The sequence below is a fragment of the Theobroma umbraticum genome, unplaced genomic scaffold (genome assembly GCF_002168275.2).
Source record: "Theobroma umbraticum cultivar Fairchild unplaced genomic scaffold, ASM216827v3 scaffold_239.1, whole genome shotgun sequence".
NCBI lineage: Eukaryota > Viridiplantae > Streptophyta > Magnoliopsida > Malvales > Malvaceae > Theobroma > Theobroma umbraticum.
The window spans coordinates 193,267-220,092 of record NW_018397273.1 but is presented as its reverse complement, the minus strand read 5'-3'; the positions used below and the strand labels follow the sequence as shown (position 1 = coordinate 220,092).

General features: G+C 34.2%; 3 protein-coding genes and 1 pseudogene across 4 annotated transcripts; 1 reads left to right on the top strand and 3 right to left on the bottom strand.

Annotated features, from left to right (window-relative positions):
* Positions 1 to 1,464: 1,464 nt before the first annotated feature.
* ICE1 (basic helix-loop-helix (bHLH) DNA-binding superfamily protein) lies at positions 1,465 to 5,915 on the bottom strand. The gene is made up of 4 exons (XM_021442356.2): positions 4,606 to 5,915; positions 4,128 to 4,352; positions 3,082 to 3,252; positions 1,465 to 1,848 (listed from the first exon to the last, which is right to left on the bottom strand). The coding sequence occupies exons 1-4, from the start codon at positions 5,680 to 5,682 to the stop codon at positions 1,765 to 1,767; spliced, it is 1,557 nt and encodes a 518-aa protein (XP_021298031.1). The 5' UTR covers positions 5,683 to 5,915; the 3' UTR covers positions 1,465 to 1,764.
* A 6,265-nt stretch (positions 5,916 to 12,180) lies between these two features.
* Positions 12,181 to 14,963, bottom strand: LOC110427002 (short-chain dehydrogenase reductase 2a-like; annotated as a pseudogene). The gene is made up of 3 exons (XR_016351991.1): positions 14,408 to 14,963; positions 14,242 to 14,304; positions 12,181 to 13,051 (listed from the first exon to the last, which is right to left on the bottom strand). The product of XR_016351991.1 is annotated as a short-chain dehydrogenase reductase 2a-like (transcript).
* Positions 14,964 to 19,569: 4,606 nt separating this feature from the next.
* LOC110426998 (chaperone protein ClpC1, chloroplastic-like) lies at positions 19,570 to 21,849 on the top strand. Its single transcript, XM_021442354.2, is given in 9 exon segments — positions 19,570 to 19,806; positions 19,865 to 19,918; positions 19,921 to 19,974; positions 20,121 to 20,155; positions 20,157 to 20,397; positions 20,484 to 20,615; positions 20,617 to 20,702; positions 20,782 to 21,312; positions 21,314 to 21,849. Coding segments are annotated over 9 exon segments (1,896 nt in total). The 3' UTR covers positions 21,840 to 21,849.
* Positions 21,850 to 22,560: 711 nt separating this feature from the next.
* On the bottom strand, positions 22,561 to 23,537 carry LOC110427012 (cysteine-rich receptor-like protein kinase 1). Its single transcript, XM_089785395.1, has 4 exons — positions 23,518 to 23,537; positions 23,294 to 23,415; positions 22,842 to 23,203; positions 22,561 to 22,752 (listed from the first exon to the last, which is right to left on the bottom strand). Exons 1-4 carry the CDS (start codon positions 23,535 to 23,537, stop codon positions 22,561 to 22,563), a joined length of 696 nt encoding a protein of 231 aa, XP_089641521.1.
* Positions 23,538 to 26,826: the final 3,289 nt, after the last annotated feature.

The window sequence follows — 26,826 nt, the reverse complement described above, 5'->3', positions numbered from 1 at the left end:
ATACAATAGTTAATTTACCAATAACATATATTGTTTATAAATTGAAAATAATACATCAAATATATACTTAATTATTTTATTAAATAAAATTAAAGGTTTTAGAAAGTAGAATCCGACGTAGAGAAATGAGTCGCCGCATGCAGGATGACTTGGCTGGTGTCTGACTGGCTGCCCTTAATTTGGACCACTATTTGCTTATTTGACCACCAATTCCACATCGTGTTTCTTTTCTTTTTTGTTTTCTTCTTCTTGTCCTTTTCTTTCTATCATCCTTTCCAACTTTCAACAATTACAAAATGGTTACCTTCATCCAAAATAAAATCAATTGCATGTTTCAACAATTCCAAAATGGTCACAATCATCCAAAATAATTAAAATTTAGAGCTTTGCTACAACCGACTAGGTTGATAGCTCAATTAAAACTGACCATTTATTTGATTAATCAAGTTTGTTCCAACCACAATCAAAATCGTCTTATTTCAATCAAATTCAATTGATACAATTAATTTAAATATTTTTTTAAAATATTACCAATATTTATATCATATTTATATATAATATGTTTTAAAATTTTTGGATTAAAGGTCCGTTTGTTTTACTATAAAATATTTTTTAAAAAACATTTTCAAGATTTATACTTAATTGAAAGATAAAAAAATTAATTTTAAATGTAAAATATTTGACGAGTTAACAGGGTTAATCATGAAAAATATTGTACATCCTTTTTAGAGAATAACAAAAATACTTTTATAATAATTTTATGAGTATAAATTTGATGAATATTAATATTTAATTTAAAATATAAAAAATTATTAATATTTATTTTAAAATAATTAATTTAAAATATTAATATTTAAATTATACAATATTATTAAAAATTAAAAAATATTTTTTTAATGAAACCATTCAATATAATTAAAATTTTTATTTATAAATGGAATAAATCTTACTAATAATTATAATAAAAAATATTTCAATGATCATCATTTGATAAAAATACATTAATAATAAATTTAAATCTTACTAATAATTATAATAAAAAATATTTCAATAATTATCATTTAATGAATATATATTTATAAATATAAATTTTTTATATTTCACACAATTGATAAATATTTATATTTTTATAATTATGATAAAAAAGTAATAAGATGAAATTTTTTTAAAAAAATTTATGTGATTAAATGCTTTGGTATGTATCGTTATTGATTTTATCAACAACTTTGCCAAAAGTTGGTTCCTTTTGCATGAATCACAGAATCAGTGGTAGGGACAGGCCAGTGAGTTTGCCCCAATAATTGCCAAAAATTCTTAGCGCCATCAAGAAGATTTCCATAAATGTTAACCATTGGTCCCATCCGTCAAAAATTCTAGGGTTTAACCAATGCACAAAGCTTGGATGAATGATTTGAAAGGGTCAACACAGTTTATCAAATCTGCATTCCAGCAACAAAAGAAAGGTACAAAACAAGGGAGATTTTATTTCGAACTGCAGGAAATTACTAAAACACCAAGTCCCAAACACCAAGTTCCATGAGAATCTTGCAAAGTAAAATTAAGAAAAATAAACATATCTGCTAAAAGATGCTTGCTTGCGCCGCCTAGGAATCTGAAGAGCCTGAACACATTCTACTCGAAATTGGTGTCCTTAAAATGGGATGAGAAGCAAACTAAATTTACAAACTACCCCAAGGTCTAAGACTGCGGTTAGTGCCTGCACTCATAAGATGGTTGCATTTTGCATAGATAAAGGTATTCGAGTCACATTATACCATGGAAGCCTGCGGAATCCAAAAGGACTGCTTTGATTTGCTCGGGCAATACATCCTGGCCTTCCCTGCATTGCTGTTAAACAACAAACGAAAATAATATGAATAATCAATCTCTCGATCCAAATGCTAAACACCTTAAAAACTTCTCTTTTATAGATAACAAACAGAATTCCAGATGAGTTTGTAATGCTTTTCACCAAAAGTCTCCTTGAGATGATTGTACAGCTCCAACTTCCAATTTTTCAAACTTGTCTTTTTATTTAGCATTTGATAAAGCCACACCATTTAATCTGGACTATGGAAACTAAAAAGTTAAGGGGAAAATGTTCTTCAATGTCTTATTGTTTGATCAACATAACCACTTGTAATACTAAATGACAGGTGACCCACAAAAGGTAGTCCTGTCGGTAAGGAGGGGAGTCCCCTTTCCTTGTCGAATCTTGGGGAGCAGTCCCGGAGTAAACTCTTGAATGCTCCAGGCCAATATTGGGGAGTGCGTCCTAAAGATCGCCGAAGAGAGGATTAGGCCAAGCAAACCTGGGGATACCCCTGACCGTGTTAACCAAAAAAAAATAATACTAAATGGTAGATGCTGGGTTGTCTCCTTCAGTTTTCTACATCATGTTTCCCCGGTGGCAATCTTTCCTACCCTTTACCACTTTGTCAATCTGGTCCTGTAATGGCTTCACACTTATCTCAGGAGTAATTCTTTGGTGATCTAAGACCAATAATTACCAACCCTTAGCATTAAATTACCCTTCAGAGGGGAGAGCCAGGAATGGTGAGAAGGCTTAAACAATTCTTGCAACAGAAAGAAAATATGTGAATAAAAAATTGCTTAGCATAGGTCCCACTAAAAACTTATGATTCTGACTTCAATCCATGTGCACAACAGTACAAGGATTCTGTGCTAGATAGTATCCTCCAGAACAGGACAACGGGAAGGGGGTCCTCAATCTCAGGGTTTTGACTCATGGTCTATACCTTTATTTGAACTTGCCCTTTACTAAACTAGTCATGTTTTCAACTACAGTCCAACCTAGCAAACATACAGAAAAGTTTAACTTAATTCCTTCTATAAAGGCCCATCTCTTTGTAGTTCACAACAAAGAACTCTTTTTGGGGCCTTGGATTTCGCAATGAGTTGGCTTGGCTTGGAATCATCAGAATTGTTACACAGATGTTAAGTTACATGAAGAGAAGAACATATATAATCTGCTGTATAGACATGCAAATTAAAATTGATCTTTATACGGAAATCACCAGTAGCAGATCGCAAAGACAAGAAGACAAGAAAGAATTGCACCTCAGCTCGGAAAACATCTAGTGCAAACCCATTGAAACAGCTGATTACAGCTTGCTGTATATCCAACCCAAGGTTGTCCAGAGCTCTCATAGTGGAGAGCAAGAGACCAGGTCTGCGAGCACAAAACATGTGAATGTTGACAGCCCTTCCTTCCCTGACCCTAACCTCCACCTGCAAATGCAGAAATAGAAATGTAAAAGTTAAGGGTTACTTCAGTTATTGCTCAAAACACTTAGGAAAAATGTATGGTCTGTCACAAGCTACATTGACACAACCTGCTGAGAGTTTTGTGCAAGTATATAGGTATATATATCTTGTCTCATGTCTGACATGAGTTCTACATCCCAATGCAAAGAAATAAAAGCCCAGCATGTAAATATGAAGAACAATGTTGACCAGGGAAAAAACAATTATCACACTTCATAACCAACAAGCAGCTCTTGCGTGTTTATAAGCAGAAGACAAGAAAAGGATCAATAATATGAAAAGAAACAAAAAGATTAAGTGAAAACTCCAGCCCCCTCAATCTATGATATTTATCCAATATAGTGTATTCAAAGTTTCATGATAAGGTCCATCAACAAACTCAAAACCAACCACGTTTGATGAGCACATGTTCTATATAAAAAATGGATGAAACATTGGACCCCATTGTTCATGCAAGTACATACACAAGAACTCACTTATTCTGTAGGTTTAACAGGGCACTTTTACTTTCTAAAATCAACTTTAAACACAAATCAATAGAAAGTCTTCCAGTCCATAGCCTAATATAGAAATTATTATAGCTTTACGCAACATGCTAACTTGACGAGAACTTATTTGTCATGTTGATAACATGCAAGTCACCATCAGACAAGAATGCACAGGCATTCATGTTTTGCTCCTTTCACCTTCAAGATTTTCAAAACCATCAGGCATGTCAAATCTTTTGCCTAGTAGGTAAAAGGACTTATGATATCAGTTTCTCAAATAAATCAACAATTTTAGAGAATCAAGCAAATTACTAGGGAAAAAGTTAGTCAATTTTTAAGTCAAAAGTTAACCTTTGCAGGCTGACTTTTAGGGCTGGGCAACGAGCTTGGGCATAGTTCTTCCTTGACACGACATGGAAGGGTAGGCGGGGTGGGTGTCAACGGGTGGAAGCTTGAAGATGGTGGCATCGAAGAGCCAGGTGGGGCGGATTCAAGTTCGTTATGGAGATCGTTGATCCTTTGTAGAAGCTCCTTTAAGTAATCAATGGCGTCCCCAAGTATGGAAGCCCTATCCATCTGTAACATAATAAGCACAATGAGTGGCTGTCAATGTTATCAAACTCTCACCATCTATAACATGCATGTTATCAAACTCTCACTAGAAATTGGTGACATAGCATCATTCAAGAGCCAAAATTAAATGCCATAACTCAAAATTCTAACTTTGTATACTTATAACATGAACAAACCAAAAAGACACAGTGAGAGAAGGATAGAAAATACTAGTTTAAGATAAATAAATTCCTTTGAATTTTCAAATATAAGATACCTTGCTAATCTTAGGCACAACAGACCTAAGCATGTAAAGCCTATCGTTGAGCTTCTTCCTCCTCCGCCTCTCGGCCATCAGATTTTTCGCCGGCATCCCTTTCTTCTTCCCCTTCTGATCCCCACCACCAGTGACCGTACTAGTTGCATTTGAATTGCAACCACCATTCTTCACACTCTCCTCCACTTTGCAATCATCATTCCTCTCATCAGAATCATAATTTAAACCCGACACATCGATGCTGGCTTCCTCAATGTCCCCCTCCTCATGCCGCTTCCTCTTTCCGTCCGACGCTTCCCCTCCAAATCTCAGTCCTGAAACATCCAAATTCCCCAATTTTTCAGCTCCACCAGAACCCTGCCGCATCGCTGCTCGCTTCTGAAACAAAGTTGGTTGAGCACCAACTGAAGGGAAAACGTCGAGAGGCTTCAAAATCTTTGCTCTGTTCATAAACAGAGCATTCCCTGATCCATCAAAACCCTCAAAACTACCAGCACTAAACCCACCACTCAAAGCAGAAGCATTGTCAGTTCCTGTGAACAGCCTTGTACCTTGAAACTCGGAGCTCGAACTGAACTCAGGAGTACCCATTTGAGTCTGAGGAAAACCCATCAAATTCGGGGTTTGATTCGGCTGAAAATGACCGAGAAAGGCCGTTTCGGAGGCGAAATCGAAGGCATTATCAAAAGGGTTGCTGCAGGAAACATTGAGAAGAGAAGAGAAGCATGATTTTGGAGGCAAGAAAGGGTGTGACTGTGAAGGGTCAAGGGTGAAGGTCTGTGAGGGAGAACAAGAAGCCGAGGAGTCAATTGGCTGGTGAAGAAGGGGATTGTTATCAACCTGGGAGGAGCAGAAACCAAGCTCTCTGATTTGAAGATCCTGGTTCATGTACCAATCAGTATCAAGCATGGATTTGAAGGTGGAAAGACAAGCACCCGACATAGTCAAGTCCTCTTCTTTAGTCTCTATTTCGTTATTGCTGTTACTGTTGTAGTTGTTGTTTCTGGTCCAAGAAGAAACTGCATCTTCTTCCTCTTCTCCATCCATCCAAACGATGCCGTTAGCTCCAAGGACCATCTCTCTCACTCCCAAGCTCTCAGCTTTTTCTCCTTTTCAGTATGGAAGAAAGAGAACAAGAAAGGCAGTTACAGGGGAAGAAGAATTGAGAATTGAGACAGAGGAAGCAGAGAAAAGTGAAGTAGCTTTTCAGCAGAGCATCATATTTTTCGGGGAAAGAAAGAGATGGATTCCAAGTTTGAACGTTATGAATGTACTGAACTCAACTGAGGCAAATGAATGGAGACCGCTCTGCGGTTTATCTATGGGTATGTCTTTTCCTTTTCTTTTCTTTTTTTTAACTTTGGATTTTTTTAATATATCTATATTTGAGTTATTATTAATTTTTCGAACATTGAAATCTCTTTACTCCATTTTAGCTTAAGGTGATTACCATTTTAACATGTTTATAAAGAAAATTATTATTTTAATTTCTATTAAATTGACACGTTTTAGATTGAGTACATAGTTGAAATACGAACTATAATCAAATATACAAATTGATTTATAACAAGAAAATGTTACAACAAATAAAACGAATAATAAAAGTGATAATAAAAAAAATCATATCAGAATTTAAAATAATGAATATAGTGATAAATGATAAATTTATACATATAAAATAAAAAGTATGAAAGTATAAGAATTAAGTTAAGAATACGTATGAACATTTGGTTTATTGATTAATGTATAATTCTCTGTTTAAAAAGTAAAATTTAAATTTTTTCTATTTTAATTATATATAATTATATATAAATTAAGTTAAAAGGAGGAGAAGACGGCAGAGGAAATTGCAAAGAGGATTATTAAGGCCGGGTTTGTAAACCTGGTAAAAGAATCTCGAATGAGTTGTCAAAACTCCGTATGTACAAGTTGGATGCTATAATCAATGCAATGTGACCACTCATAAGTTATTATGGCATTTTTCGATAAATTTGTTAAGGTTATGACAGTGAGTATTGTAATAGATATATCTATATATAAAAATTACCGAATCAAACTTTCTTAAATATTGTAAGAGACTATTTTGCTTTGGGGTTCATTCCATTGCTTTAACCTTGTGTTCCATACAATAATATAATTTTTTGTAAGATTGCCTTACATAATATCGAGAAAGATAGTACATATTAGTAGTTAAAATCAATCTTCTATTATAGCCAACATATGAATGTGTAACAGTATAATTAACTCTTTTAAGTCTTATAAGCCAAGAAATAATAATTGGAGAAAACATTAATTAAAATAGTTGGCTAATATAGCTGGTCAAGGATCCTTTGATTAGAAAGTTGAAATTTCTATCTCCCTTTACCTATATTTTTTGGTTTTACCTTATTAATCAAAGCAGCTAGCAGCCAAATCTGGAATTAGACAAGGTCAAGCAACAAAGCAAACTCAATGTTTACTCACAAAGAAGCCTTGTTACCCATTACTAATTTAAAGATGCATGAATCTTGAATCATTCAAGTCACTTTATTACAAAAAAAAAAAACAATAATCTACAATAAATTTGACTTAATGTTGTATATCTCTAAAAAGTGTTATTAAAAGATATTTTAATATTTTACTACATAAAATGATATGTTATTTGAAGAAGTGTAATTAAAATCCAAATTATAATAAAAAAAATTAAAAAGAGATCTTTCCTAATAATTGTTATATTACTACTATATTTTTGAAGGAAATTGAGTTCGAATTCTGTAGGTTCTCTCCCCTCTAAAAAGTCTTTATAGGTTAAATATTCCTAAATCCATAATTGACCTAAACTTTTAAACAATGAATAATTATTTAATAATTTCAAATTCAATTTTTTGTTCCTTTCCAAACCTAAATTTATGATAGGCTTGTTAAATGGAACAAAAACAGTTCAATGATAGGTCCTCTCTATTTAATGAAATCACAAACTACATGTTACTTCCTACTTCTTTTTCAATGCCCCCCAGTATCTCTCAGAAACATATATCTGACATGCCAATTGAATCATTCATGAGAGAGAGAATATCAGGGCTGTGAAAAAGGGACCAGAAAGAGAAGTTTGAAGCACATCTATCAGGAGATTGGTAGATTCATAACCCACCACACATTGATTCTAACCCAAATATGTTCTTCTTAATTTTCTAGCAGAGGTCAAGTTGTAGCTTTTTTTTATAATTAAAGAATAGGAATTTGAATTTTACTTTTTAAGTGAAGAGATTATATATTAATTAATAAATTAAATACTCAAATATTTAACTAAATTGTAACTTAATCACATTGCATGTGGTCACAAGTGAGATGAGATCTCTTTCCAAAGTCCCATTCAAATTGCACGATGGGGTTTCCCTTCTTCCCTCCCTCTGGTTTTTCTCCCATTCAAATAGCAAACCCATTTGCCATTTTCTCCATGCAACACCTTTGGAATAAATTTTTCAAAGGGAACCCCAAGTTTCTCGTGATCTCCTTTCCACTCACCGCACCTACTCTCCAATCAAATCCCGGCCTCCCCTTTCACCTTTTTTGTTTTTCCAACTTCCCTCTTGTTATTATATATAATTCAAATCTCTCTCTCCATTTTTACACTTGTCTCGCTCTCTATTTGTCTAGAGATTGACGATTTTGAGTTAACTTCGATTTTGGGTTAGCACAACGAAACTGACTGCAGCGTTTTCTCTGCTTTGCTATTTGCCAAACTATACTGAAATCTGTACTAGAGTCGAGACGAGAGGGGAAGCGGGGAAAGCGAAGCAGAGTTCCAACTTTCAAACAAGTTCTCTCTTTCACGTGAGAGACTAGGATTATGATAACCTGGATAATAACATGAAAAGAAACACGTGGCAAACATGCAACTAATCAAGAGAACTGACTAATCAAACCCGTGGGTCCTACGGCTTCCATGCAAGGCCAAGATCACAGTTCTACCCGCCCGCCCTTTGTTTTTTAACTAGGCGGTTTGCAACTTTGCCCTTCCCCCGACATGTGAACTTGACGACCATGTGGTGATGGCTGATGGCTACCTCCCTGTAAAGTTTTCAAAGCTTTATTTCTTGCACAAATGTTAGATAGAAGAGAAGACGGTTTCCGATGTCGAAAGACCAGGAACTACTCCACCCCCTAAGCTAGCTAGCTAGCTAGGTTAAGATGTGTAGTTTTTCGTTTAAAGAAGTTTTTCTGTTCATTTTATCATAACCAGCATTTTAGATAACCAAAATCTCCTATTGTCCATGTGAATGAACTAATAATAAATTGAACCCATTGCTAGTAACACGTAGAAGAAGATTTGATGCTTTCATAATTCCATCGAGGGATGATGAGTAACAAATACTACATATATGTGATCGGAATTCTTTTAGACTTATTCTTAACTATTATTCATCTTATCGGAAGTTAACATTTTACACGATTAAATCAATTCTTTATAATAAAGAAAGAAGGTTTTGATACTTTATAATTCCATTGATGTGACGAGTAATTAATAATATATATGTGATCCGATTTAATTTAGAATGATAGCATGTTTTTACCCATAAAAAAAAGGAGTATTCCCCCATAGATCGCCATGGGTTAAAAGGTATCGAGTCGATGACAGGTTATCTAGACAGGACCATACCAAAACCGTGGGACCTAGTGATATTAATAGTAAAATATAGATCTGTTAGCTCAGAAAGTTTGTAATCTACATTCTTCAATTATCCCCATGCCTATTGGCTAGTACAAGATGATGATTGTCTTGGATATTCCAAATCTCTTTGAAGTATTTCATCTAATCCTTGTCTCTTCAAATTCATGAATATTATTCGACAATATAAGAGTACCAACCAAGTAAATATAAGCAAGTAAATTAGTAAAAATAAAATAAAAATGGTGCATCCCGATTACACATACATGCTTATATATATATATATATATATATATATATATCAAAAAACAATGTCATTAAAGAGTTTTGAACCTTTTGATTTGGTACTTGTAATGTTACAACAAATTTGATTTAGTCTTAATATAAATGTGTTATTAAAAATATTTTTAGTAACGTCATTTGTATATTTTTTATGACAATATTTTCATAGATTTCATTGCATTATACAAATTTTGAACAATATTAAAAATAAAATTTAGTTATGAAGATTATATATGTTACGAATTCCACATCAATAATAAATGAAAATGATTATGAACTTATAATTAATAAGGATTTTTTTTGTCATTTGATAAATATGTTTTGTGAGTTGAAAATGTGAATTCCTAACACATCAATAACATTTTATAATAAATGTTTAATGTCCAAGTTTATTGTAAACTGCCGACCAGTTGAAAAATTCAATTATTTTATTACAAATTCAATGAATTTGTAGCCATTTGGAGTAAGATGGGAGGGGGAGGCACACCAACAATCCTGTAGAGTGGCTTATGGCTACAAATATGGTTTCAAGGTATTTGGTGGGCAAGGCCATTAATACTTTGGTTGAGCCTCTCGTGAGTAAATAAAATGCAGAGAACTAACTTGTGTTTCCTTTTTTATTTTCAATAAATAAAGGGTTTCTGTACTTGAGCATTCAATTTATGAACAAAAATGTATTTGAATTTTTAGAATTTTCCTTCATTGACGTCTTTCCTTGAGTAGATTTCGCCACCTTTAGAAACTTTAGTTGTCTGGCTAGCTGTCGCTACCTCTAGCATGTATGCAACTTATTCTCCTTAATTATAGATTATGATCATTGACTAATTGCTATAATTAATTCCTAATTCCTTAATCTACGGCATAACTAATGCCTTTACATTAGACAGCAATTTATCGTAAACATTTATTTCCTTAATTTGTATTGCCATCACAACTTGTATTTAAACACAACATGCTTATCAATAAAATCATCAGAGAGAGTATACAAACTCTTCATATATATATATTTATTAAATATTTCTCTCTTGAGATTAGTTATATATTAAAGAGATAAGATTCAAGATCATTCCAAGGCAAGCTTCGGAAAATCTACTAACAATTTATCTAGACCTTCTCCGAATCATATTATCAAGGTCTAAATATTAAAAATGTCCATGAATTATGTCAATTTATGCAATTAAATTTCTACTTTTGTATTATAAATGTTTAATTTTAATAAAAAATTAATAATTATCAAATTTAATATCATGTGACATATAATGTGGTTTGATGAATAATCAAACGTCAATTAATGCAACAACTTATTTTATATACCCACATATACAAGAAAGCTATGATGTAACCACATGACCATGTAGATAAAAAGTTATTAGAAGGTCATGAAATGTGTCGCGTAGACAAAAAAAACAGTTGATATTAGGTTCGGTTGTTGTTAATTTTTCACAAAGATTAAAGGGTTAGTATAATTACAAATCAAAAGGTAAAGACTTGTTTAAATACAACAAAAGAATATAATTTAGTTATATAAATAAACATAATTCAGAGGGTCTGTTTAGCATTAAAACCAATTATAAATGTATCAACTGGCTGAGTTCTACTGCATGGGCTTCCTCGGTTACCCAAGGGTGCTCATTAGGGTGATTGGAAGAAGGATGATGAGTCGGTGTCTAGATCGCTTAGCCCATCCCACTTATAAGTAAAAGGGTGGTGTAATCTTAGTGTTGCATGTTTAATTTAAGAAAAAAGAGGCCCAAGTGCTCCCAAGAAATACTTCCAACAGAAATTTAATACAAAAGAAAACCATTAGTTATCGTGACAGTTGAGCCAAAGCAGACTTATTTTGTGCATGAAGTTCGGAATAGTTAATACCACGGGAATGCAATGCAAATCCCTTGCAGCCATCCTGAGTTCCCTCGATTTCAAAATCATGTCATCTGTCTAATATACTAAAAAAAAATTGATTCGCTCTTTGCTTATGCTAATTAGTATTAGCAATTGATAAGGAAATCCACATAAACAAACAGGAGAAAAGAAAAATGGGTACTCGGATGTCCTCTTTGTTTGGGGATAGAGAAGCAGGAATTCTCGCCCCTCCACCTCCATAATGCTGGCAAAGCTATACTATTCTCTGATTTTTTCTGTTGCTGATTTATTGGATAGTTTACTTATTATTTTGTTTCTCTTCCAATGAGTGTGATAGTCCAAGTTTGGGATATTGGATGTGGTAGTCCAAGCTTGCAGGAGATTTTTTTTTTTTTTATCGATGGAGGAGAACCCAAAGTTTCAAAAGTAATATATGAATTAATCTACCTTCTCTTTAAATGGTCATTATCCTTTTTTGTTTTGTTTTTTGAATCAAGTTGAGAAATTGAATTTCACATGAATATAATATATATATATATATATATATATATATATAGTGGGAAATGAAATAGTCTATTCTCCCCGACTAAACATGTCAGTATAGATTTTCCAGCATGCCATCGGTAACATTTATGCTTGTAATTTTGTTAATGGAAAACTACCAGGGCAGATATGCCTTTTCTTGTTTAGATTTTCCCTTAATTTCTTCTGCTATTTCAGTTTCAGTACCTCCATTCCGTTGCGTATTATAACTTTTCAATATAAAAGAAAAAAACCCTCAATCCAAATCAAAGCGGAGCTAATTGATTTTGATGATCAAAGAAGAAAGCAAAATCACAACAAGTATGATATATCAGACAAGCTGGTCAGGGAGAAGGGAACCTAAGGTTCTTGAAGCTGGTGAACCCTCCATCAACAACCAAGTTATGACCTGATACGTACTTTGCTTCATCCGAGGCCAAGTACAGTGCAGCCTTCGCCACATCTATGTCCTCGCCATTTTGGCTCCATTCAGCTCCCTAGCCCATTGATATCTCGATTACCTTCTCTAGGGAGCACCTGGTAAATCTGGGCTATTTGATTTATCGTCATTGGAGTTGGGATGGGAGCTGGTGAAATGCAGTTGATCCTCACCCCACTTCGGCATAACTCACTGGCTACAGACTTGACAATTCCAGGAATTGTGAATTTTGCTACTGTGTATGGATGGGGACCCAGCCCACCCATCAGGCCACTAATGCTCGATGTGCAAAGAATGGAGCCCGAGGCAGCGGGAACCATCACTCGGGCTGCATGCTTTATCCCCGCGATCATGCCTCGCACGTTGATCCGCACTACCCTGTCAAATTCATCCAGGTCGAGGTCCACATGCTGGGGGGAACACCTGGCCTGCTACACCGGCGTTGTTGAACATTATATCAAGTTTTCCATGACGGGCCATGGCAAGTTCTACAGCTTCTGCCACTTGGGACTCCATGGCCACATCACATTGCACAAATTGAGCTGCAGGGCCCAGGTCATCGGCAGCTTGCGGGCCTGTTTGAGAATCGATGTCTGCAATGATGACCTGGGCACCATTTTTTATGAACTCGAAGGCGGTGGCCTTGCCAAGCCCACTTGCACCCCTGTATCAAGGCTACTTTGCCTTCCAACCTGCTTTTTCTTTTTTTTGCAAGAAAGCAAGCAGAGACATTCACCGTAAGCAAAAAGGGCAAATGAGGGACGAAAGACAAGACCGGTCATTGTCTTGTTTGAACAAAGAGGCAGCTGGATATATTGGAAAAAACGAATGTTCATAATGATGACAATGCCCATCAACTTAGCCATGTCCAATCAAATAATTCTTTATGTTTGACAAACATTTGAATGGACCACACTTTTCCCATGATCACAATAAAGAAATTGAAGGATTAACAAAAATGTTGCTGTGATCTGTTTTGTCATGTTAATGAAATGAATAAAACAAACCCAACCCTAAAATCTGGCAGATCTTCAGCTTGCATGTGTAGCGTTACATTAATTTTTCTGTGTCTTTGAGACGTTTCATAAAAAAAATATTTTCAGAAAACAGGGTTTGCTAGCCTAGATCTAGGGGAGAAGGCATGGGAAAGATTAGAACAAAATAATATATGATAAATCGATCGTGTGAGTAAATTGCACAACGAAAGGGGAAAGAAAACTAATGAAAGAAGAAAGAGATGAGAATTGAGAAGGTAGCATAAAAGTGAATAGGTTAAACTTAGTTACTACTGTTATTGAGCTAAAAAAAGATTAACAAGATAAAGTCATAATCAACTAGAAATGGAAAACAGATATTGTTTGTAATGATTACTTCCTTCTTCATTAAAAAACTAAAAAAAGTTTCAACACTAATCAAGTGATAACGGGCAATTTAATCATTGGTGAGATTCAGAATGCTTGAAAATTTGCTTCTAAATTCAAGTGGAAAACATGTTTCTGCTCAGAATTAGCACTCAGCAGCAGCTTTTTGGTGGAAGATTTTGAAAGAAATGAAGAAGAAGAAGAAGAAGAAGATGGTTTGATGGGAAATTATATGGAAGCTGAACCACCTGAACTTGCCAATCTCTTTAGTCATTAAACAAATGAAAGGCAAGGTGCACTAGTCTTATGCCAGTGTTGTACAAAAGGAAAATCAAGTTCATCGCCATAACTATTTAGACCTACACTTTCAGGGAAACCGTCAGAATTCAGAAGCTCTTTTTATGTTGTCTTATCAGGAAAATTCAGATTTAGCCCTCGAGAGTCCATCCCCTACCACTAGCAAAAAAAAAAAAAAAAGGGAATCCAAGCAGCTGAAAATCATAACCACTCGATGAGCTTACCTCCCGCCAGAACCATCTACAGAGTAAAATCTGACTTGCTTACTGGTAACAAACTTGAACTGCCTGGATTAGTCAAAGAAACAGAATCAACAGAGTTGCTGTAAACATAGATGATGGCAAATTAGGAGAGAAAGAAAGCTAATGTTGAAGATATAAAAAAGAATACCTGGCTAAGGATCTAAGCATGTCGATGGGAAAGCACTGAAAAGTGGAAACAAGAGCAGTGTAAAATAGGCTTGAATGGGACTATACCTCAGAAAAGATCAGTGATGAAGAAGGAGATCAGGCAGGAAATTTATTGGTGGAGAAGGAAGAAAACGTTGCAGCTGATGGAAACTGACACACATTCCCATGCAGAGGAGAGGAGCCCCTGAACATGACTCATAGCACTCATGACCTGTCCTATTTAATGATCATTTGTAATCAAAACAGAAGGGTAAGGAAGTTGTTAACTACTACTAGCAATACTATTCTTAGTTTTATTTTTGATTCTTTTTTTACCAGGAAGTAGCTCAGTCTTTTGGTGCTTTTATTTCTTCTTGAGAGAATGTAGATAGGGATAAGAATTACACCCTTTTAAGTGGGAAAATAAAAATAAAAAAAAACAAAGAAGAGGCTGAAGTTTTCAAAGTACTCTTGCTTTTCTCTCTGGGGGCAATGAACCCTTTTCTTTTCAGAAAAGAAGAAGAAAAAAAATGGTGATACTTTGCTTACCGAAAAGGAAAAAACACACATGAAAAGGAAAAAAGATCTTGTGCTTGACTTTCAATCTTACAACTATTAGTACTTAGTACTAATGAAATTACTTTTTGTCTTAATTTTTGAGGAATTAACAAGAAGAAGAAAGGAAATGTCTTTAGCTCTGTGAATTTTCTTCTATGTTTCTATCAAATAGAGCTCAAAAGTCAAAAGTGAAGAACCTTTTCCTAGCAAAACACTAAAAAACAAGGGGTTTAAGTACCCTAAAAACCCTTAAATTATATTCATTAACATAATTAAATTTTTATTATTTTATTATATTTAAATAAAGAGTAAATTCTTAATTTTTAGAAAAAAATAATTATTGTCAAATTTAATATTAATTGATATCTTTCATCTACTTAACATATGATATGATAAGATAATTGATATAGTTGCGTGATGATAGACATAACCCCATAATAATTAATATGAAATGAGTCATACTATCATGTCATCAAGTTATGCTAATAAGAAAATATCAATTAATTCTAAAATTGACAATTATTAATTTTTGTTAAAATTAAAAATAGCAGCAATAAATGACTTACTTTTTTATTATTTAAATTTAAAAATTAAGCAGCTTAAAAAACAGGATTCAAATTCTCCCTCCAAGCTTGAAAATTAAGCATTGGGTTGCCCTCATTTCAAATGTCCTAATGAAGGAAAATATAAGAAAACTAATGGAAGCATCAGCAGTGTCATAAAATATCCAACAAGATTCCACAACTTGAGTTAGCAACAAATTGATCATTCCAATTGAGATAACAGTATTTTATAATTATAAACATTAATTTTTTTTTCTTTGCCACAAGGAAGAACCAAGCCAGCTGTAGCACAGTAGAAGTGAAATTGATCTAAATAATACTATATATATATATATATATATATTTGTGTGGAAGAGAATATGATCAGAAAGATTTGGATTCTCACGCTAAGACTGCTGGACCGACCGACCATTCATTTCAAATTATATACCTTTGTTTCCCTTTCAAACAAGATGATTAAACTTTGAAGGAAAAGCTTAACCTTTTCAAAAGACTAGCCTACAGTCTATTTGACTTATAGCAACTTCTTCCCCTTTTGCATATTCTATTACTAGCACAGTTTATTTTCTAGGAAAAACAAATGCAAAATCGAAAGGGGAAATTGGGAATTGCATTTCATACATAGGTTTTCATTCTGCTGATGATCAGATCCTTTCTTTCATTAGGTTCTATCAGGCAAAACACACAACATTTTTCAATAAAAATAATTCTCTGGAAATATTCCAACGAGTTTTTGACGAAAAATTTTGTTGAAAATTATTTTATTTCTTTTTTAATTCACTTTAAATATTCTTTTTCACAATCATATGATCTAATAATGGTTACTATATAGTAGCAAGAAAATTCAAGTCAACTCTTTAATTATATTGGCACACAGTAATATGTATACCTAGTAACGGATACTACTATTATTATTTCGCTTTGAATTTCAATATTTCATTTATCATTCTAGAGGGCTTTTTTATGTGCTCAGCTCTAGCTATATATGCAGGTCTAAATTCCCAAATATTCAAGAAATTAAACACCTAATTTTTTATCCTTAATTTCTCATAGAATAAGGAAAAAGGAAGAAAAATAAGGAGTAGTTACATATGGAAAAAGATGATATGTACATTGTAATATTTGAATTAAGATTAATAAAATTCATTGCCATCTGTAATATAGGATGTTAAGTATAGGGGTCACAATGAGTATTTTATAAAAGTCTTTTTTTTTTAAAAAAAGTATGTTATAATCAAATACTCTACACTATTTGAATACTGTAGGATTTGAGTAATAAAATTGTTACCTGTCATGTGTTTGAGCAGTGAATATAAGATACTTATTATTTGAATTTGATTATGAATAATAATTTTTAATATTATAAAACTATTTTTTTAACTAATTACTTGCTAAAATTCATTGTTGGTTTTACATATGATTTGAATTTGGATTTTTTTAAGTATTAACAATTAATTTTAGATATCAAGTGTTGATTTTTTATTAGACTCGAATAGAGCACAAATAGTTAAATTTTATTTGGATTTGAATACTTTCAAATTATCGAGTGTCCTACTCATAACAATTGATAGATAAACAATCCACAATATCATTATGTTGCACGGGGCACCATCCGCATGCTTGTTGCTTGATCAAAGTAAACCAAGAGTAAATTAAAATTCATGACAAATTTGCTTCTCCCACATATCTACTTTAATGATCTTTAGATTAAATGTAAAAATGATATTAAATATTTAATTTATTAATTGATGTATAATTTTCTATTTAAATAAATAAAAGTTTACATCTCTTACATCAAATAAAAAAAATGTAAAAGTAACATCAAGGGAGGGTTTAAGGCTTAATTAATTTGCAGTGGTGGTGGGTCTCAAATCCCAAAGTGCTGAAGCCTGTTGGTGGTGTCAACGGCTATTACCCAGAGACTTAAAAAAAAGGGGAAAAGAAGAGAAATTTGCAGAAGAAATCATGGAAAGAGAATTATAGTATTAGCACAAGTTGCAGTGATGCAGGGGAAAAATTATTGGGTCATTAAAGGAATAAGAGGGTTGTCATCTTATTAAGATTGTGGAGACAACCGTCAGACAACTTTATCATCTTACAACCTGTACTGTCTCTTGTCTCTTAATTACATTTGCTAATTAATAATTAACCTCAACGTGTTTGTTATTAACAAACGACTTCACCCATTCTACTACTAATGTTTTATTCTGCAGTGGTCCTTGGTCCTTTTCTAAATGTGCATGCAGCGTGGGCAGTTCCTATTTTAAACACGGAAAACTTTATTTATATCTTAATATAATATTTAAAAAAAATTATCAAAATACTTTCGATTTAAAAATATTTTTATAATTTTATTAAATAAAATTAACAGTATTATCCTCGGTATGAGCACGTAATTTACCCACAAAATACTATGATTTCATGCGAGGTGAAGCTTTGGATTAGTGACCAAGCTAAAGTTGTGCATGCATGACACTATAATGAATTCAATTGTCTCATGATTGTCTTGTGCCATACGTGAGTAATTCGAATAATTAGCATGTGTTTATACCATACATTAAAAGGAATTCCCTATCCTGTTGATAATGATGTCCAATAATAACAGCCAAACTCTTCTCTTTCTTCTCTTTTTCAGCCTGGAAATGAAGCTTGAAACCATTGTTTCTCTGCTTGAATTGATTGTGCCGGCCAGGCTTGGAGAAACTCTCACAGTCACAAGTGATATTGAGATGGGCCTAATTCAGGGGCAGAGAGGGTTGTGTTGTCATAACGGGGGCAGGCCCCTCCAAAATTTTAAAAATAGTTTATATATTATATATTTAAAACATTAATTCATATCAATTTTTTTTTTAAAAAATAACATTAATTCATATCATAATAGATATGGAAAATATTTAGCTTCCAAAAATTTTAAAATATTTTATGTATTATACATTTTAAATATTCATTAATATCATCATTATGAGAATAGATAAGAAAAATATTTAATTTTCTTACTCTTGAAAACCTGAAAGAAAGAAGACAGAAGTTTGTGGTATGGACTATAGTATATTATCATGACTTCTTTTAATTTTTCTTGCTTAATGTTTTATGTATGGTTTCTCACATGGATCCATGTGCAGATGCGCAGTACTTACTAGGACATATCCAATCAATGGCTGCTAACCTACAGTGTTCAAGTCTGACACTTGGTTGCTCATAAATGGAATACCAACCCCCGGACTTCATCTATTCTCCAGGAACTAGATTCATGCTATGCAACACCAACATAACTTTCTTTCTACTATTCCACTTTGATTTTTTCGTTTGACCTTTTTATCCAAAATGACAATAGATAAGGTACAGGCTAATTTTTAAGTACTTTATCCCAAACTCTATAAATTGATAGGTTCTTTGAATCTTCTAAGTGTCAAATTAAGGTTTAAAATTATTATATGAATTTGTATTTGAGAATATCTTAGAAATTATATGTTAAAATACTCAAACATGTTAAAATATTGATTCAAAAATAAATTTAAAATCAATTTTTATATTTATTATTAATAGTAATAAACAAAAATAATATACAAAATATTAAATTTAATATTACAAATTATTATTTATAATCCTTAACAGACGATCTTTCCCTTTAGAGCACGAAATGTCTTGGATGGATCAGGATTGGGAGATTGTCTTTTATCATCTGGCCCTATATGATGAACTTTAAACAAACCAGGCTAGTGTTATTATGCCCTTCGTAGACATGCATTTGGAGCCATCAACCATTTTTAATAAACCCTTGGGCTTTCTTCTCTGTCCAGGGAGATCCAAAGAAGCTGAAATCTGTCCCAAAGTCCAAACATTGTAGCAGCGCCAGTGCATTACAAGGTAAGTGTTGAATGTTGATGGTCAACTTACTTGATTGCTGTGAAGGGTATATTGGCACTAATGTAACATTAATGATTAAACACTTGTAGGAAACCTAGGGGACAAAAACAGGGAGGAGAAGACTCATCTCCAGCTTGTTTGCAATTAATATACAACACATGAGTTACTAATAATCATGAACTCTTTGGAAGCAGCACCCAAATTTGAACGAAAAGTGGAAAAATTGCAAAGGGAACTGCAGGCAACAATCTTGGGAAGTGACGAGGCAGCCAATGCTGGTGGAAAATTCCAGAGAGAACAGCAAGCAACAATCTTGGGAAGTGATGAGGCAGCCAATGCTGCGTTGAATTTAGTAACATCCTACAACATGGGCTCCAGGTTGTGGTATAAAAGTGCAGCCAAGATGACTACGGTTCCCACCCAAATTCCACAAGTTGATGTTTTCTTTTCTAGCATATAGATACATATAGAAGAAGAGAGAACAGTTGGAGTTGATATGGAGAAGCTTGAGCAGTAACAATATGTTAAGTTGGAAATCCTGAACAAATACGCAACTGATTTGACTAAAATGGCACAGGAGGTATAACCAATACTTCTCCTGTTGGTTCTAAATTGTTAAATAGAAACTGTTCGTTTACATTTATAAGTTGGTGTTCCGTTATTTAAAACTGTCAATTTCTAGTTAAGGGCAAATGAGGTGACAATGGCTGGGTTCTAATTTTTCAGGATAAGTTGGATCCTCTAGTAGGAAGGCTGAAACAATGAGGTGACAATACTTCTCCAGATATTTTCTATTGATATGGGGCGTCTTATTGCTGGAGCATCTAATCGTGGGGTATTTGAGGAAAGATTAACAATGCTTATTGATGAAGTAAAACAAAGTGAAGGTGCCATCATTCTCTTTATTGATGAAGTCCATACACTAATCGGAGCTGGTGCTGGAGGCCAAGGCCTTGACGCTGCAAACATCTTGAAGCCAGCTCTTGCGAGAGGGGAGCTAAAAGTAGTTTATCTGTTTAAGTTTTTATACATACTACAAAGTTTTAGATTTTAGTCCCTCTTTTAACTTAGGTATTTTTGCTGGTGTAGTGTATTGGTGCCACAACCCTAGATGAATACAGAAAATACATAGAGAAAGATGCAGCTCTGAAAAGGCGATTCCAGCCAGTGGAAGTGCCTGAACCATCTGTAACTGAAACAATACATATATTAAAAGGTTTAAGCAAAAAAACATGAAGCTTACCACAATGTCATCTACGAAGAAAATGCTTTGATTGCTACGGCACAGTTTTCCCATCAATATATCAGGTTAGAATACCACAATTCATGTTTATGATTCAGTTTAATTACATCTTCTCTGATGCTTCTCTGCTTCTAAATATTTCAGTGAAAGATTTCTGCCTGATAAGGCAATAGACCTTATTGATGAGGCTGGAGCTAGAGTTCAGCTTTGTCAAGCGCATAAACCACAAAGATCTCAGATTTTGACAGAATATAGTATACAAGAAATTGTTGCTTCGTGGACAGGAATTCCTGTCGAGAAACTTTCTTCCGAAGAGATTCTTAAGCTATTGAATATGGAGAGTACTTTGCAAAAGCGAATTATAGGACAGCATGAAGCTGTTGAAGGAATCAGTCGTGCCATACGCCGTGCTAGAATTGGTGTGAGAGACCCTTCACTCCCCATAGCAACCTTCTTGTTCACCGGTCCTACAGGGGTGGGAAAAACAGAAATGGCTAAAGCTTTGGCAGATGAATATTATCGCTTCAAAGAAGCAATGATCAGGGTGGATATGAGTGAATACATGGAGATGCATACGGTTTCAAAGTTTTTCGGTTCTCCACCTGGATACGTTGGCTATGATGATGGTGGTCAGCTGACTGAAGCTGTTCGTCGCAGGCCTCATACTGTGATTCTATAGGAACGTCTTTGACACCATGCTGCAAATCCTGGATGATGGTAGGCTGACAGATAATAAGGGGCATTTAATTGCCTTCAAAAATACCATCATAATAATGACAGCCAATGTTGGTGGTACTGTGATTGGAGAAGTAAACAATCAATCGGAGCAAATCAAGCAGAAAGTGGCTGAAGAACTGAAGAAAATTTTCCGGGCTGAGTTCTTGAATAGGATAGATGAAGTTATATTGTTTCATATGCTAAACAACCGACAGCTGAAGGAAATAGTTGATGTGATGCTTAAGGAAGTTAGTGATAGGGTGATGAAATTAAAGAAAATCGAAATCCAAGTGACAGAGAGATTCAAGGAGAGGCTGGTGATAGAAGGACAAAACCCAAGCTATGGAGCAAGGCCATTGAGGAGGGCTATCGTGAGGCTTTTGGAGGATACCTTGGCTGACAGGATCTTGAACGGATATGATAAAGAGGGTGGCTCAGTCATGGTGGATATCGACTCTGAGGGCAGTGTAGCAATGTGTCAGTAATTTCATTTTGTTCATGGGCTTAATTTGTCTATCATTATGATGTGTTTATGATATTTATGGACATTGCTATTTAACATGAAAGTGGAAGCATTTATTTGACAGATTGCAGCCTAAGTTGGATCTAGGAAATGGAACTTAAAATCTTTCATAGCAACTGCAGGCTACAACAGAACAAGTTCAAAATCTTATAGTATCTTGAGCATGACTAGTAATCTACTTAATAAATGAACTTAAGAAATTTGTTTAATGTCCAAAGTTAACACTTAAACAGTAACTAAAATTGCCAATAAATCTAGTTGTAAGATCTTCACTCAGTTATTTTTAAAACAGTTTGCCATGGCTTGCTGCTGATCGACTGTTTCTCTCGGTCCAACTCCTGTAACTGGGAGCAGCAAATTCCTTCACTACTCCATTACATCCTCCCTAGGCCTGATGCTCCTTGAAAATCTTAAACACACTGCTTTACTTTGAGGATTTAATTGTGAATTTTTTAAAACTTTTGGTATCAAATCGAGAATTTAACTATTGTTCGAGTATCAAAAAGTCTTAGTAGCCCTCTGAAATAATTCCATAAAGGAAAACAAGAAGATCTCTATCGTGGATTGTAACAACCACCTTCCTTCTCAAGAACAATTGACATTTTCTAAAGAAAGAACAAAATTTGAAGGCAATTGAAATTTCTGAATGTTTGATCATCTAACTCTCCATCAGTTCAACCAATTCAGACAACTACATTACGGTAAGCACCCAAAGCAACAACCACATCTGAGATTTCTGGCCTATCACTCAAATTAGCAGCAGTGCATTGCATAGCAATATCAACAGCTACTTTGAATATTTGATCATCAATCTCTGAAATAATTCGAGGGTCACAGATATCCAAATATCTCCCCTCTTTCACTCTGTCAGAAACCTGAAAATCACAAGAGTTTTACATTATCAGATTACAGAATCAAATAACAGTAATCAATTGCAGAAACCATTAAAAAGTGTAGCACTTACCCAATAAAACAACCCAAGCGCGTTCTTTCCACTCAACAACTCAAGTAAAACAATGCCATAGGCATAGACATCAGAGTTTTTGCTGGCAATTCCCAGTGTCATGTACTGAGGGCAGAGGTATTCTAGAGCACCTGAAATGGGTCCTCTGTCGCAAATACGAGATTGGGTGTATGTTTCTCTGATTTCTCTGAAACCATAATCTGCTATTCTAGCAGTTAAATTCTGATCAAGGAGCACATTCGTAGACCTTAAGCGCCTGTGGATTACTCCTTGTTGATGAAGGTACTGAATACCTTCTGCTATATCAACTGCGATTTGAAATCTTTGCTTCCAACTAATATAAGGAACTGCATTTGGATTACCTAAGAAGAGTTTAAACAATCATTCTGTGAAACATAAATAGGAAAATAGGACGACTCCAAGAAAATTCGGAAGTCTGGAACCTTAATTACCTTGTAAGCACTGGTGCAGATTTTTTCCGTTGATGTACTCAGAAACAAACAAGCCTCTCATTCCCTTCCTGGCAGAATCCAACAAACTTGACGATCTTTGGATGTTGGAAATCATGTAATGCCTTTGCATCAACCACGAACACGAAGTCAAATCGAATATAGCGCTTTTCACCCTTCAGATAAGAGTACCCCACCATAATATTCATTCGTTTCACTGCAACAACCTGCACTTTCCCATCGCCATTTGTTAACGAATTATGTATCTTGTCCTATATATGGATATGATTAATGCATGGTCCCAAGCCAGACATAGTGACAAACATGGGGGCGAGCAGAAAATTTTTTTTACCCTATCATGAAGAAGGCATTTATAAACACTGGAAGTCATTCCTGTACCAATGTAGTCCTGGGAGAAGTTTTGAGTGGCCAGTTGAATATCACGAAGAGGTATTTTCAATTCTGCAAAAGATAAATATATCAGAATTATTCGCGTCACCATGAAGGAATGATGCAGTCTACACCAAATTCACATGGAAAACATATAAAGATTGCACCTGCCTTGCTTAGGACTTTCTCGAGTTCCTCCTTTCACTGCTTTGAAACACTTCCCTCCCATTGTTGCAGCTGTCCATGTGCTCCAAACTCAGTCAAAATCATATATAGTATTTTATAGCTACTGTCAAGATCTTTGTGAAGGTATGATACAGGGAAGGATTGAAACATCAAACAATTAAGGTTTTCTTTTTTGTTAATATTTCTATTGTTTTCGTTTGTTTCGCCGAAATTGGCTTCCGGAAAACAAAAATTTTCCATGAAAGTATTTTCTCTTGTTTGTATAACATTGTAGAAAATATTTTCTGTTGTTTGAAAGACATTACTGAAAATATTTTCTGATTTAAAATTTAATATTATTTTAAGTAATTTCTACCATAATAATTTCAAAGTCATATACTATTTTTTTCTTTTTCTCAATTAAATTGTGAATATATTAAGGATAAAGATCTGCTACAGACTAAAATCCATAGCCAAAATGTGAAGCTCACACCAGCCAGGGTCACATGTCCACAACACTGGAAGCAAATCACCTTTAATCCCCATAATTACAGCTATAAGAATTCCCACACTGCAGAATAACTTAGCTGGAAAAAATAGGTCCTATTCACCCTACTCACCAAATCGATGAAGATGATGAAAACAGGAACAGACGACCTACAACCTCCCGATATGGCAACAATATTCACACACTAAAACACGACGAAGACGATGTCAGTTTCAACATTAGGGTCAGCAAGGTTAGTCTAACAATTTTCTTTTGAGTCGATAAGCAAAGCTTCAACTGCTGCAAATGGAAGTCTTATCATTGGCGATGAAAATGGAAGAGAGGCGTTTGCTGGCAGAGGAGGTTTAAAGACGGGAATGGAGAGAAGAGAGGTTGTATAGGTTTAGCTGGAATCATGGCGGGTTGTGGGGATTGTCACAGCCTCACAGGGGAGAGCAAGGGAAGGTCGGGACAGGGGAGAGGAAGTGGAGGGTTGGGACAGAGAGAATGATTTTTTGCAGCTCAGGAACTCAAGTCAACCTGTTTTCTCCGTTGACCCATTCTTGAATACTTGACTTTAAATTCTTAAATGAAAAAGAAAAATAAAAAAAAATCATCATAAGTCAACAGGGCTTATTGGAACATACATGCGAGATCTTCTTTATAAAACCTTCTGAAATGATCTGTTCCTTGAAACTGGGTTTTGAAGAATGACACTAAGAGAGAATCGTGGGGGATAATTAAGAGTAGCAAAGCTTGGATGAACAATTGCAAAGGGATTAAGGAAAGGATATTTATTGATAAACAAATAACAAAAAAAAAAAGGATAATAATCTTATAAGCTCCATCTAATTACTTTCTCAAATTCTTATCCTATCTCATGTTAATTATTTGCATAAATCCAGTTTAATTATCTTAAGTAAATATATAATCAGTGAAGATTATACAGATAACTTCCTTCAAATAATAAATACTTGAAGTTTGGTGCTTTGATTCGTAAAATGGAGCTGCATTGGCACCTGGCCTTTGGTAAAACCGATATCCAAGCGTTATTCTGCTTGGAACTAATTCAACTAAATCTTAAGTCTACTACAAAATTATTAAAAATAAAATAATAAAAGTGATAAAGATAGTGATAATTAATAATTGAGGATATATTTTTTATCAAAATTTTCTAACTTCCATCTCTATCATCTTAATCACATTAATTTATTAAAATTTTTTTAATAAAAATATTTTTTCATATTTTTATCAATGATAAAAATAAAAATAATAAAAGGTCAAAGTTTATAAATTTTGACCAACAAAAAATAAAAACGTGACAAATTTATTGGAATCGAGAGACTAATAGAAACAATAAAGAAATATTGAAATTAATTTTGGGTTCCTCGAGTCTAAGCAACAATGCGAACCACATTGACAAGACTAATATGAAATACAAAGTTTAACTGCCAATAAACTATAAAATAGTTTGATAAAAGGAAAAATAATACTAATAAAGAAGAAATATTTTATGGGTTATGAACTTACAAATTAAATACTTTATTACTTATAATATTATGATCGAATTAAACTTACAAAATTAATTACAGACGAACCACTAAACAGTGCCAGTCTTATGAAAATGCTTTTCATGATATCTTATAATGCCTCCAAGCAAGTAAAAAGGAAAAAGAAGAAAAGGGAATTAAGATCCAGAAGGAAGTTTTGATGGCTAATGGAAATGATTTATTGGTCCTGCTGAAAGTCAGCTGCAGCAGCAAGTCTGAACATCTCATAATGGTAACCAAGCATGCACTTGAAAGAAAGCCAGGTTTGCTTGTCAAGAAACTCAGGAGGATATCCCTTCCCAAACCACCGGCATCCGCATTCCTCAGTACCACAAGAAATTTCGAGACGGTTCAAGGGTCGATTGATGCCAAAACTGGCTAGATATCTCTTTGCATTCAGCTTAAAGTCAGCAAGGTGCTGTGAGTTCTCGAAAGCAATGGTCGCTGCAAGGCAGCGATAGGATTCTTTCCTTGTGCTTGGAGACTCGAACAAGATCAACCCCAGGAAATACGACGCATACAGGCGTTCCATCAGAAATTGTTCCTCGCCTTCCGAGCCCACGAAACATCCATAGCTCTGCAAATTAATTACCCAGAGTTTTGTTAATTAGGTTTTAGAACCAAAACATACTTACATGTAAATTGTATCATCACAAGCACGACGAAAACTACTGCTGTTATAGCTGCGAGTGCGCGTATATTGCCCATGCTGGAACATTTGAAGACGAAGTTTCGGTAGGACTTGGAAAGCTCTTCTAAGGAAGAAGTCAAACATATCTTAGTTTTCCTCAAAATTACTGCTTCGTTTGATGCTTCATAGAACAACTTGCACCTAAAAACGAAAATTTTAATATCATTAACTCGGTGTACCTATGTATATATGTATATATACAATAATACGTACACACAAGAGAGGCGACATAAATTTTTGGGACCTTCGTCTT

What these genes read in the sequence shown, in the direction of transcription:
- ICE1 (XM_021442356.2), bottom strand. Translation starts at nt 5,682, where the DNA reads ATGGTCCTTGGAGCTAACGGCATCGTTTGGATGGATGGAGAAGAGGAA. An exon ending in CTAAAAGTCAGCCTGCAAAG is followed by an intron (nt 3,253 to 4,127) that starts GTTAACTTTTGA and finishes CTGCATTTGCAG; the next exon opens with GTGGAGGTTAGGGTCAGGGA. An exon ending in TAGATGTTTTCCGAGCTGAG is followed by an intron (nt 1,849 to 3,081) that starts GTGCAATTCTTT and finishes GTTGTTTAACAG; the next exon opens with CAATGCAGGGAAGGCCAGGA.
- LOC110427012 (XM_089785395.1), bottom strand. Translation starts at nt 23,537, where the DNA reads ATGGCGATGGGAAAGTGCAG. An exon ending in ATGGCGATGGGAAAGTGCAG is followed by an intron (nt 23,416 to 23,517) that starts GTTGTTGCAGTG and finishes GTTGATGCAAAG; the next exon opens with GCATTACATGATTTCCAACA. An exon ending in CGCTTGGGTTGTTTTATTGG is followed by an intron (nt 22,753 to 22,841) that starts GTAAGTGCTACA and finishes TGTGATTTTCAG; the next exon opens with GTTTCTGACAGAGTGAAAGA.